General features: G+C 33.7%; 2 protein-coding genes and 1 long non-coding RNA gene across 4 annotated transcripts in view; 1 reads left to right on the forward strand and 2 right to left on the reverse strand.

Annotated features, from left to right (window-relative positions):
• Positions 1–20,821, forward strand: part of rsh (radish) — a 108,656-nt gene that overhangs the window by 44,469 nt on the left and 43,366 nt on the right. The window lies entirely within an intron of this gene.
• LOC135267127 (uncharacterized) lies at positions 2,044–8,378 on the reverse strand. Its single transcript, XR_010335420.1, has 3 exons — positions 3,904–8,378; positions 2,960–3,571; positions 2,044–2,134 (listed from the first exon to the last, which is right to left on the reverse strand). It is a non-coding gene; the product is annotated as an uncharacterized LOC135267127 (long non-coding RNA).
• On the reverse strand, positions 9,673–13,924 carry LOC103312527 (uncharacterized). The gene is made up of 8 exons (XM_064359182.1): positions 11,803–13,924; positions 11,686–11,742; positions 11,547–11,630; positions 11,372–11,470; positions 11,267–11,314; positions 11,149–11,217; positions 10,969–11,093; positions 9,673–10,908 (listed from the first exon to the last, which is right to left on the reverse strand). The coding sequence occupies exons 1-8, from the start codon at positions 12,002–12,004 to the stop codon at positions 9,673–9,675; spliced, it is 1,920 nt and encodes a 639-aa protein (XP_064215252.1). The 5' UTR covers positions 12,005–13,924.

A 20,821-nucleotide genomic window follows, 5' to 3' on the forward strand; every position in this document is an offset into this window, starting at 1 on the left:
CAGTGCTCGTTTCTGTCTCGTTGTTAGGATTACTCCCGAAACGACCAGATTACTGCAATTCCAATTAAAGTGGCAGAAAAAAGAATTTCAACTTCTTAACAATGTTCATAATTCCAGTCTCGCAAAAAGATCAGGCTTTGATTTATTAAGTCAAAAAGTGAGTTTCCGTGTCACGGCGTATAAGCCTCTTACATGGTAATTTCATTAAAACGAAAAATCAATACAAACACAAGCAATTCATTTTTAATTAAGTCGAGACAAAGACTTGTGCAAAAATTAATTATACTTTTTACAAACACAAAGAATTCCTGTATGTAAAATGCTAACTACCCAACTTTATATAAAGTTGGCAACCACAAAGTCTGTCTTAATACTTATTCCAACATTTTGGCACGTTGACAAATTACCTAAAACTTGGAATATTTTCCTGACAGCTTACGTGAATACATTTCGCACTTCAACAAGTGGTTCTAAGCCATACACTGACAAGTTTTTGATAATAATTTTATGAAATAATTGGATTTGTCTAAAGTTTCGCCTCACTTAGCTGATACTATAGTTCAATTAAATTACAGGAGGCGGTAGACTCACTATAATTTGTCAATTAAACAATCCATCAATTATTCATGAAGTACTTACTCCATCTCATGGGATGAGAGATCTGTTACTCTCAAATTACTACTATTTTCTTTATTTTTGTTTAATCTAACTTTGGGGTTCTACACCTGATGCTAACTAAACTTTCGGATAACATTTTAATTCACCTCATTTACTCCGAAAGAACTTGTTCTGACTCTAGCAAGGAGTGGTGATAAACGAACAAATGCAACTTTTGTGCGCTTTGCCACTCTGAGGACACATTTTTATAAATTGTAATTTTTGCTCAAATTAAGAAATTTTATTGCAATGCACCGGAAAAGTTGCGCTTTTGTGTGCAGTTTGTTCACACTTTTATTAAAATTAATTCTAGTTTTCAGACAAAATGCATAAAAAAAATTATTGCACATTTTTATATGTTTTGTGTAAATTACCAAAGGCTTTTTATTGATTTTTGGCGGTTTTATTACGTTGATCAACTGACAGGTGTTGTAATCAAAACACACATGCTTGTAAAGAGTTGTAACGTTTATTTTAGACCCTATAAATTAAATTATCGCAATAAAGTTGATTGTAAAATGAGGCAAATACTCAAGTTAATTAAAAATGAAATTATATTAGAAACATTTTAACTCATAGTACAGCTATTAGTTGTTTCAAAACTATAAAAACGCCACGGGATCTATTAAACTAAAACGAAAACAAACACCAAATTTGGTCGAAAATGACCAAAAATTGACCTTTTCTAAGCATTTTCTATCAAAATTAACTGTTCTAAATTATTCATGCACTTTAAAAAAATAATAATTGAAGTAATTTATACTTTCAATGATAATTATTTTAGAATTTTATCAATCTTATTTAAAAAAACAATTCGGTAAAATGCGACGTTGGCGTTTTCAGATTTTTGAAACGGCTAATATCAGTAGTATAAGCGAGCAATTAGTGCTAATGAGGTCATTATCTAATGACCGCTGCAACTTTCTCTTAATGACCGCTACACTTTGACCGCTACAATTTTGCTATATGTCATACAATATATAAGACCAAAGAAAATTTAGGAAAATATTCAGTGTTGTTCTCGTGTTTGTTCTTGAAGAAGACGTCTTGGTGTATTGTGAAATTAAGGTAAGCTTTTTAAGAAATTATTTTAAATATTTATTAACTGTTGTGAATTTGTGTTAGATGCCTGGAAAACGTGTATCTTCTACGCCATTGAAAAAATCATCTCCGAAGCGTTTTAAAGCTTCAGGTGATGGTGGATGTGTAGAAGAAGAGGAAATTAGTGCTTCGCAAGTTCCATCGGTTCCGAAGTCGTCTTTGTCAGCATTTCCAGCTGCTTCACCACCACCACCACCACCATCGCAATCCATAGAATTAGCGAGAGTATCTGAAATGGGTCTTAGCCAAGCTGCATCCCCCAAGTCGCCTCAGCCTATCCACGCTGAAGAAGACATCATAACACCAGCTGAATGGTCGGATCCTGTGTTGGAGCGATCGTTGATGGAAATGGCCGACAACATCGAGAAAAATGAAGCTGAGAGAAGTGAGAAAGATGAAGCTGAGAGAACGGCTCGGATGGTGATCAATGAGAAGTTTCGTTTAATTCATGAAGTGGTGTATCCTATAACTAAGTCTGGTAGCAAACTTTTATCGATTGGAGTAAAGCCACTCCATGATTTTGGGCCGTTGTTGAAGATACATAATCCAGAATTAACATCGGCGATAAGTTTTTCTATTGAAACCTTTGAAGAGTTTTTAAAAGAAATGAGCAAGATCTTTGAATCAAGAGAGGAGGAGGACGAAGAAGTAGAAGAAATTAGTGTTCCAGAAGGTCAGATGTTGTGTATGCTAAGTGGCTACGTCGTGGTGGTTTGTAGATATAATACTCTTCAATTTATACCTAGTCAACCCAGCGTGTACAAGGGCATTTATTTATCATTGAACACAATTAAAACTGTCGTAAATATGGGCGAGCATTTATTGAATCTGCTTCATGCAAGAAGAATTCAATATAAATTCTATCCATGTTACGATAGTTTTATAAATAATGTTGCGCTTGATGTTATGGAGAATGGATGTAAAAATTTATCTCAAAAATTGTATGATATTATTAAGAATCGGTATGAACAAAATGCAACCTTGTATGAGATAGTTTTGAAACTGCCTATGAATGTAAAAACAGCTGTCGAAGGTAGAATACAATATTATAGGGAAAATAATGATTATAACTGTCTGTGATAATAAATAATTAAATAAAATGTATACTCTGTTTTCTTTAAATATTCCGTCGCGTAGCAAAAGTTATCATTATTGGTTTGGTGTTGAATAATGAAAGTTATTTGAAATAGAATGGACTTACGATTCAAATCTCCGTTTACAGCAATTATAGCTGGTCCAACTGCTTGCGGAAAAACGCACTTTATTATACGATTTTTGAACCACATAAATTCGGTCTGTGATAAAAAATTTGAACGAGTGCTTTGGTTTTATGACGAGTGGCAACCGTTGTATCAAACTAATGTAATCAATAATAGTAATCTTGAATTTCGTCAAGGCGTTCCTGATATGAATGATTTTGATGGTACAGAAGCGACATTGATAATTTTGGATGATCTGATGAGAGAGACTAATGGCAGTGTGGTGGATATTTTCACTAAGGGAAGTCATCATCGAAACCTTAGTGTCTTCTACATTACGCAAAATTTGTTTCATCAAGGAAAAGGACAGAGAGATATTTCTTTGAATGCGAACTATATCGTTTATTTTAAAAATCCTCGTGATAAAGCTCAAATTAATTTCTTAGCTAGACAGATTTTTCCTGAAAATATAAAATTTATCCAAGAAGCTTATAAGGATGCCACAATGAGACCGCATGGTTATTTGTTGATTGATTTAAAACAAGATACTCCAGATGAATTTCGTATTCGAACAAATATTCTACCTGATGAAGAACCTTCTTATGCATACATACCTAAGAGAGATTATAAATATAAAAGTAAGTAGTTTATGCGTCAGTCGTCGTTGAGATGTCGCGAGCGTTAGAAAGAAACGCCGAGTTATTAAAATTTTTGCATAGAACAACACCTGTTTATCGTAAATCAATTCTTAATTCTGCCGATAAAAACTTGGTGCATTGTATATGCGAGTGCGCTCACAATACGTTATTAGGGAAAGTTCCTTTAAATGGTTCTCAAAAGAGCAAATTAAAGAAACATAAAAAATTACTGAGAAATTTAGTAAATCGTAAATTATCTCTCCAGAGAAAAAAGAAACTAATTGTGCAAAAAGGAGGTGCTTTCTTACCATTGTTGTTGGCTCCAATAATTTCGGGTGTGTTGGGTCATTTATTTAATAAATAATGGAACATACGAAAAAAATGGTACTCATTGATTCATCCGAACTTGAACGTTTGCATAATAACAAAAGCACTCAGCCAAACACCCTAAATGATTTAGATCATGAAATGAAAAGAATCATAGATACGAAAAACATTGATGATAATGAAAAATGGATTTTGTATAATCAAGTGCTTCAAAGATATCTAAAAATGATAAGTCGTTCTCGTGAACCTGTTACCATACCTGTGATTTATTCTAAAGAAAATCAATTAGAACAATCTGAACGAATTACTCGAAACATTTTGAGTTCCCTACCAAGACCCTTACAAGTTAAAGCGAATGCTTTGTTAAACAATTTAACACACAATGGAGTTGCATGGAATGAAACCGGAAACGTTATCTACGATGGAAACACAATTCCTGGTTCCAATATATTTGATCTAATCACTGATGTTATGAAGAGTAGTAATAAGTTAAATGCCGAGCCTGTCGGATGGAAAAATTTTGCGGAAATTTTGTATAAAATAAACGTTCCACGTACTCTTATAATTAATCCAAAACGTTTGAAATATATAAATGAACAAGGTGCTGAAAAGCAAGAAGTAAAAAACGAAGTGAAAGTAAAACCAATATCGTCGTCAAAGTTTGACACAGAAGAAGAAGAAGAAGAAGAGGATAGTCAAATAACGAAGAAATCAATGCGATCGTCATCAAGAAAACAAAAACGCTTGAGAGTTCCTTGGTCGCCGTATGAAAGCAAGTAGACAAAAATGGATGAAATAAAGGAAAGATATTTTATACCTCGTGACCCTCTTGGTTTTTCGAGTCCTAACAACTTAGCTAAGTTTACAAATATACATAAGAAAAAAATTAATAAATGGCTAGAAGGTGTGGAATCTTATACATTACATAAGCAAGTTCGTCGTCGATTTCCTAGAAATAGTTATCATGTAACCAACATAGACGATTTATTTCAAGCTGATTTAATAGATATGAGAAACATCGCAAAACATAATCGAGGTGTAAATTACCTATTAACTGTCATCGATGTATTTTCCAAGTTTGCATGGGTTAAACCTTTATACACAAAGACGGGAAATGAAGTGGCTGCAGCTTTTAAAGAAATATTTGATGAGCGTGTTCCGGTTAATCTTCAGACTGACAAGGGAAAAGAATTTCTAGCGAAAAATGTCCAAAAATTGTTTAAACAATATGATATAAATTATTATGTAACAAATAATCCTGATGTAAAAGCTGCTGTGGTAGAAAGGTTCAATAAAACTTTAAAAACAAAAATGCATAAATATTTTACGTTTGCAAATAATATGCAATACATTGATGTATTACCCGAATTCATGCACTCTTACAATAATTCTTATCATCGTACTATTAAAATGGCTCCTAACGAGGTAAATCCTGACAACGTTGCGCAAGTATACGATAACATTATGAGTACGAGAAAGAAGAATATTAAAACGATCAAACTCGAAAATGTGTACAAAGTTGGAGATTACGTCAGAATCACCAAGTACAAGCACGTATTTGAAAAAGGCTACATGAGTAATTGGAGCGGTGAAATATTCAAAATAACTGATGTTATAATGAGACAACCCGTTGTGTACAAAATTTCCGATTTAATGGATGAACCAATAGAGGGCGTCTTCTATCACCCCGAATTACAGCGCGTAACGTACGACCCCCAGAGTACATTTCACATTGAAAAAGTATTGAAGAAGCGATATAAAAGAGGTAAATGTGAAATTTTTGTGCAGTGGAAAAATTATCCTTCAAAGTTTAACTCGTGGATTCCGTGCAGTTCCCTTACATCGATATGAATAACGAATTTTATTTAACTTTGGTATCAAACAGCTCAACCAATTACTTTCCCGAAAATACAACAACGCACTTTTGCACACAACTTCCAAAAACTGTTCATTTGGATGGTGAATGGTGTGTGGGACTTTCGGAAATACAGTATCCGTGTTCCTTCTTAACCATCAACAGTGGTGAAAATATTATTTACTGCTCTTTTGAATTTAGTTTATCGGCGATTATGCAAAAAGGTGAAAAAGCCATTGACATATTGTTTAAAGATCCCCGTTTTGCGACATGGATCGATGATCAGGTTCGAAGAAGGAAATACAAGTCTTCGAAAGAATTCATGCGCGATCTTAAAATGAAAACGATCACATTTGAACACGATGTAATTATGACGAAATATAAGACTAAGCTTGAAGCTGGTAACTACGAAACGATCGAATCTATTGTGGATGCTCTAAACTCGGTAAGAGTTTTAGTAAAAGATAATGTTGAGTTCAGATTAAATGATGGTTCAAAAAGAGTAACTGTAACAAGCAGTAGCAAATATCTGACAAGTCTATCATTTTCACCGACATTAAGTCTACAATTAGGTTTTCAACCGGATACAAATGTACTGAGTAAAACTTCAACACATCCAGCAAACATTATGTTGGGTTTGCCTTCACAACTTTTCGTATACAGTGATATAATTGAACCACAATTGGTGGGCGATATAATGGCAAAAGTAATTCGAATCGTTGTTATCGATAATAAACACTACATTTACGGTACACATCATACGCAATTATTTTCGCATCCGCATTACGTGCCTCTGTTGAAAAGGGAATTTGAAAACATTGAAATTGATATAAGAAGTGCAACTGGTGAGAAAGTGCCATTTCAGTTTGGAACAGTGTGCGTTAAACTTCATTTTAAAAAAATTTCGTAATGCCTTCATGTCATTATCACGATTACTACATCAATCAAGCTGGTTCAGGTGTAGGTGCTATTTACAAAGGAATTAGTTACCAAAAGGGTTATGGTATTGGTAGTTTTTTACGGGGACTTTTTCGTACGGTAATGCCGTTAATAAAGAGTGGTGTTAAAACAATTGGTAAGGAAACACTACGCACTGGTTCAAATTTTCTTGGCGACATTGTTAATGAGGTGCCTGTAAAGGATGCATTCAAGACACGTGTAAATGAGTCAGTTGAAAATTTGAAACGAAAAGCTCAAGATAAATTAGACAACTTGGTAGGATCTGGATCTATAAAAAGAAGGCTAGTACAAAATAAAAGTCAGAATAGTTCTTCACGTCGTTCTGCAAAGAAGTGTAAAACGAGTTCAGTTATTAAACATCAAGATATCTTTAGCTAGAATGTCGTTTTTACATCCTCATAGTTGTGAGTGCGCGAAAAGTGAATTGGATCTTTTTGCTTTACCGCCAACTCAAACAAGCATCGAAAGCGGTCAATGGGTTCATTACAAAACTGTATCTAGTATATCTGAAAATAGTCCTTTAGAATTTGTAATACCAGGTGGTGAAGACTATATAGATTTATCGCAAACTTTACTTTCACTTTGTATTAAAATATGCAAAGATGACGGTAGTAATTATACCGCTGAAGATACAATTGGTCCAGTTAATAATATTCTCCACTCAATGTTTAGTCAAGTTGATGTATACCTAAATCAAAAACTGATTTCACCACCAAATAATACATACGCTTATAAATGTTATTTGGAGACACTTTTAAATTATGACTCAGGGGCGAAGAATTCCCATTTAACTTGTGGATTATGGTACGCCGATACGGCAGGCAAAATGAATGTAGTAACCAATGAGAACAGTGGATTCGCCAATAGACTCAAACTAACGTCGACGAGTAAAGAAGTCGATCTTATTGGTCACTTAAATTGTGATATATTTAATCAAGAAAAATTTTTAATCAACGGTGTAGAAATGAGATTAAAATTTGTACGTTCTCGTGATAGTTTTGCATTGATGTCATCAAATAATCTTAATGGAAAAATTCAAATTACTGATGCAACTCTAATGATTAGAAGAAATCGGATAAATCCAAGCGTATTACTTGCGCATGCAAAGGCTTTAGAGCTTTCAACTGCAAAATATCCAATTACGCGAACAGAATTAAAGGTTTTGACTATACCGCAAGGAGTACAAGGAAAATCATTGGATAATGTTTATTTGGGCCAACTTCCAAAAAGATGTGCATTGTGCTTTGTGACAAATAAAGCATTTAACGGTGATTATTCCTTAAATCCATTTAATTTCGAAAACTTTGGTTTAAACTATCTATCCTTGTACGTGGATGGTAACCAAATTCCTAGTAAACCCTTACAACCTACATTTATCGGTCCAAATAAGAAATTTGTTTCAATGTACCACACATTATTTTCTGGTACTGGTATACATTTTCTAAACACTGGAAATGGGATTTCACGTGATAATTATGCTGATGGATATTCAATAGCTGTTTTTGATTTGACACCTGACTTATCATCGCATAATGCTCTTTCATGGAATTTGATAAAGAACGGAAGTTTACGAATAGAAGTTGGTTTTAACACTGCTCTTACAGAAACTGTCAATTGTTTAGTGTATGGTGAATTTGATAGTGTAATATAAATTGATAAAAAACGTAATGTAATTGTAGATTATAGTAGTTGATAAATTTATATAAGTGATAAATAAATTGCTATTACAAATGAAAAATTTGCTACTTTCATTTTACCCGTCATCCGAAATGGTTGTGTTTGTGGATTTTCAAGGGTTCAATTACGGTAATTGTACCGAAACTTTAACCATAAAAGAATTAGCTGTATTTAATACGAACAAAAGCGCACCAGACATCTTTTTGTTTAAACCACCCGATGATCTTTCAACCTTACCGCATCGTTATCAGAAGCAAGCCGATTGGTTGACGAATAACTTTCACGGGCTTTCTTGGAACTGCGGTAATTACGACTACGAAAAGTTGTCTGAAATATTGAATGAAACTACGAAAAATTCAAAGTGTATATACGTGAAAGGAATAGATAAGAAGCGTCTACTTTTGAAACGTTTACCAAAAAGTCAAATTGTAAACATTGAAGATTTAGAGTGTCCATCGCTTCGTTACTTGAGAGAACATTTTGATACGAATTGTTGTGTGAATCATATAATCAGCGATTCGGTGTGCGCTGTTCAAAACGTACAAAACTTGGCTAGTTGGTACAATGAATACTTTACAACTCAAAACGTGTCTGGAGATGATCTCTCGGAAGAAAAGACACCACGTTCTTGTTTCTGCGTATAACACTCTACCTGTCCTAATCACCAGACCCTCTATGGTTATTATCAACAGAGACCCTGATTACCTCCCGGGTAGTCATTGGATGGCTGTTTACATTGATAAATTTGGTTTCGCATACTTCTTTGATAGTTTTGGAAATCAGCCGCCTCCGAATATTTTAAAATTTCTTAGAAAAAATGCTATGATGTGGTCTTACAATATTTCTCAAATTCAAGATTTTTCTTCAACCGTCTGTGGCAAATACTGTACTTTATTTCTTTTAAACTACGCATTAGGCAATTCTGTTGATGATTTTCTAAAGTTATTTAACAAAGATTTTCACAATAATGACAAACTATGCAACAAAATGTTTAACAAATATTTCATGAATAAATAAAGACTTTGCAAGATCCATGTTTTTTCTTTCTTTCCTTATATCTCGTTACTCACCAGCATGACGCGGACGGGGCGCGGCGCGGACGACGGGGCGGCGGCGCGGAAACGGGCGCGGGACGGGGTGGCGGCGGCGCGGGAACGGGCGCGGGACGGGGTGGCGGCGGCGCGGGGACGGGCGCGACACACACACACACATTCTGGGTTAAATCAAAATAAAATCACAGAAATCATATTTATTAGATTTATTTATTTATTAAAAGATGTCTTACTCCACAAAAATTACAGTTTACTGAAATGTCATCTTCATTAATACAATGTGCACAAACTTGTTGTGCCACACACAAATTTACTTCGTGTAGGTACGCATTATTGATAGTTTTTTCTTGTCTTGTTTCAAAATCGTAATAAACAAATAAGTATTTGTGTTGATTGTCTAATTGCTTGTTTTGATTAATTTTGTTTTGTTTCATGAAACAAAAATGCCTTATTGGTCTGTTTACACCGCAGGTTCGGCAAAACTTCATACCGCAAATATGTTTTGAACTTTTAGAATCAAGTTTTACGAAAGTTAAACATGTTGGGCATTTTTTTATTTTCGCGCATATATTTTTTGTAATATGATTTTCAAAACATTGGGCACCCCGAAAATTTCTTTGACAATTTTGACATTTTATATCGCTATGAACTAAATTACAAGGTGGCTTTTCTAAACAACAGGGACACGTGTAGGGGCAAGATTTGTGACGATCACGACGTGAATATCGTACTCGGCAAAGATCACAGAAATACGCTGTCGCGAATGCACCGGTTGTACTTAGAATTACATTGAAATGATTCTCCTCAAATATCAAATTTAAACTTGGCCTTCCTTGAGCCCGTGGACCGACATAGTACACTGATCGACCCATTCTATCATCGTATACAATAATTGTATAATTTGCCAAATATTTCTGAAATTTCTCAACATGTGTGTAATTACCTCCATTTGCTAAATCGACATCAGCCTCTCTACATAATTCAGCACCTAATTGTTCTAAAAGTTTTTTCCCGTTTATTCCTTTAAATTTTTCTAAAGTGGATCTTTTAAAATTATTATTGCAATACTCTCTTGCGACTAATAATGCTAATGCTAAACAATTATTGTTATCATTTTCAATAACATATATGCTATTTTTACTAAGACAATGTTCATTATAACTTACGGCTAATCCATCGGTGGCGGTACGAAATCCTTTTCCCACAGGTAAAGCCACCCTGTCCACCCGTATCGATAAACGATCATTAACAAAGAACGCACGATTGCTCTGAAGAACATTTCCTACAGTTTCCATCACCATTGCGACATTATATTGGGATAATTTGCGGAAGGAAATGTAAACAGGTCGCTCGGGGAATTCTTCATTTTCGAGAACTAAGCCGACATAGTCATCACTTGAAAATCCTCTAAAAATGTGCGCCAACAGTTCTTCAATTGCATTCTATTAAACGAAAATATCATTAATTAATTAACTAATTTACAAACATAACGTGACACTTACTTGCATCCATTCAATTGGATTCTCCGGCGCATTATCTTTAAAGGAAAACCTCATACGTCTCGCTAATGTATTAAACTTTTTTATGAATGATTCATTTTCTCCATTTTTATTAATAAAGTTAAATTCTGTAAGAAAATATTGAAGTATTCACATATTCAATAAGTTGTTGCTATTACTTACCATCAGCAAAATTTTCAAAGACTTCATTATCGTCAATTTGACCAGCACCGATTTGATTTACAAGTGTATCTACAAACACGTACATTTATAATATAGAAATGAGTATGTAATTAATTACCTAAAGGACCATCTTCGAAGTTAGGGAGGCGTCTTTTTAAAGCATTCACTGTAAATATTATAATTAATGATTAATCTATTATTATATAAATTATAAAGTATTTACCTGATTCTGTTGCCTTAGATGTTGAGGGTTGCAGGTTGGTAAATTCATCAAAACGAGAGGTTGATGGTTGATTTAGGGCTCTTTTCATCGTGGTTTTGGCTAGATATAAATATTACATTATTTTTTATTATTATTATTATTATTATTATTATTATTATTATTGTTGATTACTTACACATAGTCGATTGCACATCGTTAGGAAAGTTAAAATTTTCCATGTACCAGGACTCGTCATCGCACTTGTTATTCACATTATCATCTATAAACAATTATTTTTTGTTTAATTCCTAACAATGTATTAATAGACGACTTACCAGTTAAGTTCCTTATTCCATGAGCGATTTCATCGGAAAAATTATTGCACATTTGTCCTAATAATCAACATGTAAATTAATAATTATGCTCACAATATTATTTGTATTATTACTTACCCATATTATTAACTTGATTCGACATTTGGTCATAAGAAACTTGCTCCCAAGCTTCTAATGAATAATTATTAAAGACAATCTTGATATTGATATAATTAAAAGCGTCGCGTAACATTTCTGGTGTTTTAAAAAACCCAGCATGGTATAAGTATAACACATTTTTTACACTTTGTTCGTTTAGAAAAGATGTAAACTGATGCATTTTGCTGAACTGCAAAACAGGTCACACACACACACAGGTTGCACAAGACTTTAGAAGTGCCAAAAACCACGACGAAAAGAGGCCTTTTACAACATTTGAAGAGATTTTATACAATGACTTACCCCACTCTCTTCAAATGCAAAGTCAAAGTAAATTAGCCCTTAAACCTCTGACAATGTAATTAGTAGTTGGGCCCAAATTTGTTCGACTTGGATACGTAATAACGAAAATTTCACCAATTTTAAGTTTAAATTATTTTATTTATTTATTTATTTATTTATTTATTTATTTAAAAACATTACTTTAAAAGAAAAATTATATCATTCTTATTCAGGTCTAAAATTAAATGACGATGAAATTCTGGCAGGTAATTTTTCTTATAGTATTTAAGTATAATTTTTATTTAATTGTTTTAATCAACAGTACCAATTATATTCAAATACGTCTTCTCTATACACGAATCAATTTTTTTTTCAAAAATTTGAAATTTGTATCACGGCAATCAAAAGTTGAATTAATAAAGTTTTACACTGATTTGAAATCTCCTCAGACATTTAGACGAGACAGCAAAGCGTCCGGTAAATCGGTCTTTTATTATACATTAACAAATTTGAAAGTTACAGCGGTTCAAGTGGCAGCCGTCATTAATGAATGGAAATTCTCAAATAAAGTTGTATTTCAATTCTATACATTATGTCATCAAATATTTCTTATTTTCCGTTACAAACCAAATAACATTGTTTGATTTTATACAATTAAATATTAAATTAATAATATTTTCTTTGACTGATTGAAATCAGTAAAGCGGCAGGTAAATCGGTCTTTTATTACATTACATTAGGAAATTACTTACATACCATTGCATTTAGAAAGTACATAACAACACATTTCTAGCGCCAAAAGTCTTGAGAAAATTAATTTTTGTCTTATCATCATCTTTTATAACGCAGACAGTAATTTTTTGATTTTTATTTCAATGTAAGTAAAATCAGAATTTAAATATCTTGAAACACACACACAAAAGAGTTGTATTACAGAGAACAAATTTTCTCAATGTACATGTTATAATGATTCCTTGTTCTATGATTTACTTAATAATATGAAAACAAAGTTGTTACATATAGATTGATACAATTAAAAATGCTGAATTATGAAACGCGCATTTGATAACGTAAATTTGGAGTCAAACCGGTGATGAGTGACGACATAGTTGCGCTTCAAGACCAAAAGGCTTAAATAGGTATTTAATTACCTTTTCGTTCCACAACCACCCTTTACTCATTTCAGTTGCGACTCTCGACTAACAACAATCGTAAATGGCTGGTAAGTTACAAATTTTATAACATGTTTCTCATAATAATAATAATAATTATTTTACATTTAAGAGGAACAATGGATTGTGTTATACGCAAATAGGGAGCAACGGCTGCGAATAAGGAGGAGGAGGATAAGAAATCAAGTTCTAGAGGACCAGAAGATCTGATGTAAATGGTGTGCGAGAAGAGAGCGGAAAGTATGATGCGCTCATGTGCATAACAGCATGATTCTGCGATGCACACGGTGTTCCACGGAGATGCTACACAGGGCCAACGTAAACTGCCCTGTGAGGCATAATCTGGGGCGTCAAAAAAAAAAAACCCTATTACTCAACGAGAAGAATCGCCATATTCCAAGAATCTGATGACGATCGGATATCAAGCGACGAAAGCGGCGTGGAAGATGCATAATTTCATATGTATATACTATAATTTTGAATAAATGCTTATTTTAATAAATTTTGTTTAATTTATTACAACTTTTAATTAATTCATTAATTAATAACAATAATTAATCTGACAGAAAGTGTAGCGGTCATTAAGAGAAAGTTGCAGCGGTCATTAGATAATGACCTCATTAGCACTAATTGCTCGCTTATACTACTAATATCTGTATTAGAAGTTGAAAATTTTCAAATAGATTTTCTCATTTTCATTTGGATTCCGGATAATGATATGATTAATAAAAGATTATTGTTGCTGGACACGAAATTGCACTTTCTATCCCAACTTTCAGCGGTTGTCAGTGATGTATGAAAGCGCGTCTGAGCCATCATTCATTGAATAAAAGTGACGTTTTTGGGTAAATCCCCGAAAATTGGCATAGTAATGTATCTAGCAGCCGGTGCAATTAAATTCGAGTATGCTTAGAGGGGAGTTAAAATCCTTGTAGTAGGTGTCTTTGTTGTTTCCAAGTATTACATTGTTGACATCGTCTCGCTTGGATGGTATCACGTCGCTAAAGCTTTCTCTAAATACAAGTGGTTTACTAAATTACTAGGTTACACATGTTGTGAACACACATTGTGCACTTGAAATTTAATTACAATTTGGAAATATTTGTCTGCAAGATGGAAGCTCTATTTTTCTGTTGGCAAAACAGTATTTAGATATTCAAAGCTTGCTTTATAATTGGAGAAGGGATGAACACATTTATCAATATTGGGATGCTATAAATAACACGAGGGTTTAACCAGTAATATAGGTCAGGCTTCGCCTTTAAATAGAGTCAACTAGCGTTTTAATTGAAATAAAAACCACAATTTGTTCATAATTATTAAGTTTAATGTGTTTTAGTTTGGCGAGGAAACGTCAATTAGGATAATAAGTTGCGGCGCTTGATCGCAACTTGAATGTAATTTATTAATTATAATTGCATCAATTACGCTAGACTTTAATTTGACAGATTGATGTATGATTGTGTCTTGTTGTTGGAGACGAGTGAGTTTCATCAATAAAAAGATTCGCGTCCCTTTGGGCGCATTTTTCAACTTTAAACAAAAATGTGAGATTTGATTAATTTCAGGCAATTCAGTTTCGAACCAATCAATATGATTCTAGTCAAGATTTTTTAATGCGGCAACAACTAACTAAGCCTGCAAAGCTCATGGCTATTTGCATATTATTCCAATGGTTTATGTCCCTTGAGCTCAGGCCTAATTGAGACCGGAATATAAAAGTTTGCGCCATCGACAAGTAAAGACCCAGCGAAATTCACCCATTTATTTAAAATACCTACCACTCGAATGTTTCGAGAGCATAAATCCCGGGTTTACAGTACAGGATATTTCCAAATTGAAAATACATCTCGATAAGCATGTCGCTTGGCAACAGAAACCTAGCCCAGGGCTCGCATCACCAGCGAAAATAAAATAAGAGTTTTTATTTTGTTGCAAAATGATAATGAAGCAAGGGATATTATTGTTACGACGAAGAGGAGAGTTTCAGAGGCACGTTCTTTGAACACTTGACGTTCCAATCAAAACTTTTGTCACGAAACAACTCCAAACTAGGAAATTCTATGACCACGACTAAAACGCCGAATTAAAATTAGGTGTTCTTCTTCAGCAAATGAAATGCATTGTTAGGTCAAACTTTCACAAAGATAAACACACACACACACAACTTTATTGTTTGCTACAATCGCTACGTGGACTGCATTCTGACAATCTCGAATTTTGGACTAAATTATTACTAGAGTACGGATTTTTAACTCTAAAAAGCTGGCAAAAAACAGAAACTAGGATTAAAATCATTTGTATTAATCTCTACAGTAGGAAAAATAAAAACCTAATTTTTAAATCAATAAATTCAAACATTTCATTCTAAATAAAGAACTAATACAGAGAGAAACTGAAAAGCTACAATATTAATAAAAATGATTAAAAGACTAATAAATTAAAAATTATATAGCACTGCAAAATAAAAAACAAAAAAATTGGAAAACTGGAATTACAACAAAGTGAAACCACGAAAAAGAAATCAGGAAATGAGTATGAAATATAGGGACATTAAGAAACTAAAAGCTGAAAAGACTGAGAAAAAAAGTGGGAGCCTAAAAAACAACAAATCTCTATAAATAAAAAATTTAAAAATTAGTAAACTATTTAATTTTTTTAAACTAAATGCTAATAAAAAAATCCAATTGTTTTAAATTAAGAAGGTTAAACACACATTAAGACACGTTTAGGAATAAAAATTGTGTCAAACATATACATTTTTAACAAAACAAATTACGTATTTCAAGAAAAGCCCTTAAAAGCTACGAATTAGCGATATTTCCCAAGATCGGGTCTGTAATTATCACTTAATAAAATGCACAATTATGATTCCCCGGATCGCAAAGAAGATGAAAAACCAACAAAGTTACATTATGTAAAGAGTGAAAAAACAGCGAGCTTCAAGCACCTGTTAAATTCAGCAAATTTATTCAAACAATGAGGAATTGAGGGCGCTTTCTTGGGAATTTCTAATAATAAAATAAATTCGGGCGTTGTCACGTTGCTTGACCGCTGAAAAACTGGAAAAAAAATTAATTGAAATAATGCGTCCATTAGGAAAAATGATGGCGCAGTTTGACGGTACATTATGTGTTGATAGTGTGAAGGACGCTCCAGATCGATACTATCTCTTGAGGGGTATTACATTAGGTCGTTGTAAACAGGTGGTTGGTTGGGTGTATAAAGCACAGGCTCCAGGCCTCAGGCTATTACCTTGATTGAACTTTAGCAAAATCATTATGACATTTATATAAAATTCCATGATTTTATGTAACAATTGATTCGTATTTAACGCACTCTGGAGCTTTCTTCCGTAATTCCGACCAAACACTAGGTGATCCGAAAGCCACCTGAGCTCGAAATTGTTTTCAAACTACAATAATATTTCATGCACAAGTTTTTTGCGTTTTTCATTGCTTTGAATTTACATCCACATAAATCCCGGACGCTTGTTGTAATGAAATGCTTTTTCATCGAATAAATGCAACTCATCACTAGATTTTTATTTAATTTTTTGGTACAAAATCTTGGACCGAAATTGCATGCAGCTGCAAATTTAATTCCAGCCTGCCGGAGGCGCGCAAAAACAAACTATTGATTTTGATAATAATTTCGTTTAATTTAATCAAAAAGTGAAATAAATGGAAATGTGTTTATTTTTCCGTTGTAGAATTTACTTTATGGGGGCGTATTAGGATTTATCTTCACACACTCAAAAGCAAAGTTGATGCAGCAAGGATAATGTGGAAATGTTCTGCTCTTTGAGCGTGAAACAGATTTCCTGATTTCGTAAACGATCGTTAAAATTTAATTCTGCGCTTCTGCAGCGAGTTAGGAACTACCTACATGGTTGTTTTAAATTAATTAAAATTATACCTGGAAATTTACTTAAACTGCTCACTATTTCGGGTGTTGAGCTACTGTGTTTTTATCCAGCCAACAGATCATGTCAGTTCGTACTTTCCAACTTGTCTTGGGTTAAAATTTGTTTCGGTGTTCTTTGCAATCCAGTTTAAACCAATCGAAAGTTTAATAGTCCGACGAAATCCATTTCCGGTTGAAACACCCCGAAAATTCTCAATCTCGTTACAACCTATTGTATTGCTCAACGCTCTATGAGACAGCGATTGATAAAAATAATAAGTGCGCTAAATAGAATACATTATCGCATGCGGAATTATTGAAGTTTATTTCGCAACAAAAACACGAACTTGTAAATGCTTCACTTGCGTTTTATTTTCCTTTAATATAACTTTTGTTTGTTTTGTGAAAAATAAGCCAAGTTAAATTCCCCCAACTTTTTCCATTATTTCGTGTTAATGTGTGATTGGTTTTTATCGAAAGACAGTGTGTTAATGAAATTTCGTGATGCAGATAACATCTCGAATTGCAGCTTCTTAATCCGAGCGAATTTTCCGCTCCTTATCTAGGATTTAGTTTACGGAATCGAGTGGATTATTTCGATAAATATGAACCTTTCCCTAATTATGGATTTCCTATTTCAATAGGGTTTCAGGTTAGCACAGCCACTAAACAAACAAAAAGCCTTAGGATAAGCGGTAACCAATTACAACCCTGACCGGTTGTATTTACTTTTTTCAGTTTACTTTCTCAATTTCGGCTTCGTGCCCTATCTGGGATGAACGTTGCGGGTATTAATTAAGCAGATGCCGTAATTTTTTGCGCGAAATGAGAGACAAAAATATTTAAGTCAGTGCTAGAGGCAATTTTACGAACTTTCGTTTGAAAGACTAATTTTTTTAATGCCATTAAGCGATGCAATGAAAACATGGCAGCTTCCTGGCGTTCCAGCGTTTAATAAATAATAATGTAAGGAGTGGCCGGAGGTGAACGTCACTGACGTCATTTCCGGTTATCCTTTCAATTCTAAATTAATACAAATTGTCTAGAAATTCATGCAACTGAAAAAAATTACAAACTCGGGCTTTGTTATTTTTCAAGTTCTGTTTTTGTTCGATCGTTTTTCCTGCGTCACATTTCACCCAAGTTTGACCGAAATTCGTTTCTCAAGAGACATTAATAATTTATTGTTATAAATACCAAATGGGTAGCTGAATTTTATTTCATCTTGAGTCCGTTTATGAATTTTTTATTACAATGTGAATCTTCAACAAGTTTTTTTTAATATTATATTTTTGTCCCCAATAAAAAATTTTCACAGATCAGGAAAAGTTTTTATAACTTGGGGCAAAATAAGCTCATTTCCGAAACATTGGAAGTTTCACAAAACTGCTAAATCTTTTCACGGAGTGTTTTAAAAATCCGATAGCAAGTAACCCGGCGCATCCACCAATTTTAAAACAATATTTTTAACACAACATTTCGGTCCTGGGAATATTTCATGCGAGAAAACACCATTCACACACAAAATGGTTTATTATGCAATATGTTAGAAATTTAAAATGACTGCCTCTTGGCAGCTTGTCATAACCTAACGTGTTTTTTTTTTATTTTTTAAGGCCACCAGCAACTTAGCTTTTGTAAAACATAAAGATTTGTCTGGAATTTGTGTTGGTGACACGGTTAATTTTTCCGCCTCGTAACAATAAAAACAGCAAGATAGTAGATGACAGTTTGCGGCTGTATTTATCACCTCCCTTGCTGTTCCGCCCCAACTGAAAGGGGGTGATAGAGCTTTGTAGTTTTGACACGGGTTTGTTGAGCGAAAATGGAACCAACTCCGGGATGTTACACTTATGCAGCGCGTTTATCATCTGAATATTGTACAACAAGAACGCCAGTCAATCCAGAATTAAATTGTATACTTTACGTTATATATGATGTACTCACAATGAAAAATGTAGTCTTTTGTTTTCATTGTGTGTGCGTTTCGAGGCTTGCAATTTTTTTATTTTTCGGTGAATCCTCCAGGTGAACATCACTTCAACTTCATTAATTTAAATTTATTCGGTTTGAGCTAATTTGGCTATTTATTGTTTTGTGCGAGGAGAGCTTTTTGTCAATGTTTTATGATTGATGAGGTATTGGGACACAAAAAGCCGAGCTTCAGTTCAACTCCAATCCGGGGTTCGCCTATTTAAATAAAAACGCCCACGCCAATCAAATATCCAGTTACATAAAATTATGCATTATTAAAATATTGTTTCAATTAGAGAGTTTGTTGTATTTAAATATTTGCAGACTGCATTACGAGTTAATTAATTACTTCATACAACATGCAGGGTTAAATTTTGAGTAGGTTGCTACTATTCTGCCTACACGAACTCTGATATAACAGTACGTGCGTTTTAAAGCTGCACCAGGCGCTCTGAGATCGGTCAAATTAATGCATTTTTATGCTGGACAATTATTACTGGAAAAAAACCGGAAATTTGTAATTTGTAAATTGTATACATGGTGGAGCTCGTAAAACAGACACCCTGTATTATTTCCGCCTTGATGTAAAATAAATGATTTGGACTTTGTGCAAATTGCATCCACTAATCCTGCTCCAAGTTAACCATTTATAACAGTTTACCGTCAAAGTCTCATGTGTCAAAGTGTAAAAAGCTCCGGATCGCAGCACCGGAATTAATCTTAAATAATGGTCACCTGTAACTCTTCCCCGAAACTTGAACATTTCTTTCACATAGTTTCGTGTTAGCACAGCAAACATAATTCAGCCTCTTGTATTGTTCACTTTTTCTTCCGTATCAATAAATTAAGCGCAATGACACTTATTACAAAATTATGAAGACCCGGTGTATTGTAAAGGAAAATAGAAGAAATCTGTGTGGTACAAAATAAAAATCTGCGAGCACGTATAATCAATCAACGTCAGTGGCGAATTCCCATTTCTTGCCCTTAGATATCCGCAAACTGAAAGTTGGTGGTGGTGTGTTGAAACCCCCTCTTTCATTCCGCCCTCGTACCGGTAAGTAATTCATTGTGGTTGTGGCACTAATGATTTTTCTCCAGTGCTTTGCATATTAATAGAACTGTTGAGGACGCACAAAAATAAGATTGATGTCGTGACCCATTTTACAAAATTTTAGACCAAAAAACACTTTTCTAATTAAAATCGATTCACACTAGTTTTATAATGTTAATATTGCCATATTATGGATCGTAAAATATCAGTTGCGATAATCTCGTGCACCCTTAACAGTCGATTAAAGAGTTTTATTACTTTTCGATTAATGGGAGAGCAGTTTTTCCACTGGATCGAACGTTGAGAAGAATTGGTAAAGGTCAAGTCAAGTGCCCATAAAATTATTCACTTGTAAAAGCAGTCCATTAATAAACCGAAAATCCGTTCAAAATCATTTGATTTAAAATGATTATGTATAATATTACTTTACAAGACTCTGCTCTTTTAATCCTGAATAAATGAGTGCCAGGTAGTTATAGAGACTTTGGTTGGCATTTTCTCATTCAGTGTAAATGCAAAACCCTAAATTTAATTATGTTCAAGAACTCTAGATCCGGAAATGTATCAAATGATGGGTTTATGTAAGCAAACATATTTTGCCGCATTAAAT

This window comes from Tribolium castaneum, chromosome 9 (assembly GCF_031307605.1).
Source record: "Tribolium castaneum strain GA2 chromosome 9, icTriCast1.1, whole genome shotgun sequence".
In the NCBI taxonomy this organism is placed as follows: domain Eukaryota; kingdom Metazoa; phylum Arthropoda; class Insecta; order Coleoptera; family Tenebrionidae; genus Tribolium; species Tribolium castaneum.

Excerpts from the sequence above, each read along its gene's own strand:
- LOC103312527 (XM_064359182.1), bottom strand. The coding sequence starts at position 12,004 with ATGCATCAGTTTACATCTTTTCTAAACGAACAAAGTGTAAAAAATGTG. Across the intron at positions 11,631-11,685 it reads TGGAATAAGGAACTTAACTG|ATGATAATGTGAATAACAAG; the intron begins GTAAGTCGTCTA and ends AATTGTTTATAG. Across the intron at positions 10,909-10,968 it reads ATCCAATTGAATGGATGCAA|AATGCAATTGAAGAACTGTT; the intron begins GTAAGTGTCACG and ends TTCGTTTAATAG.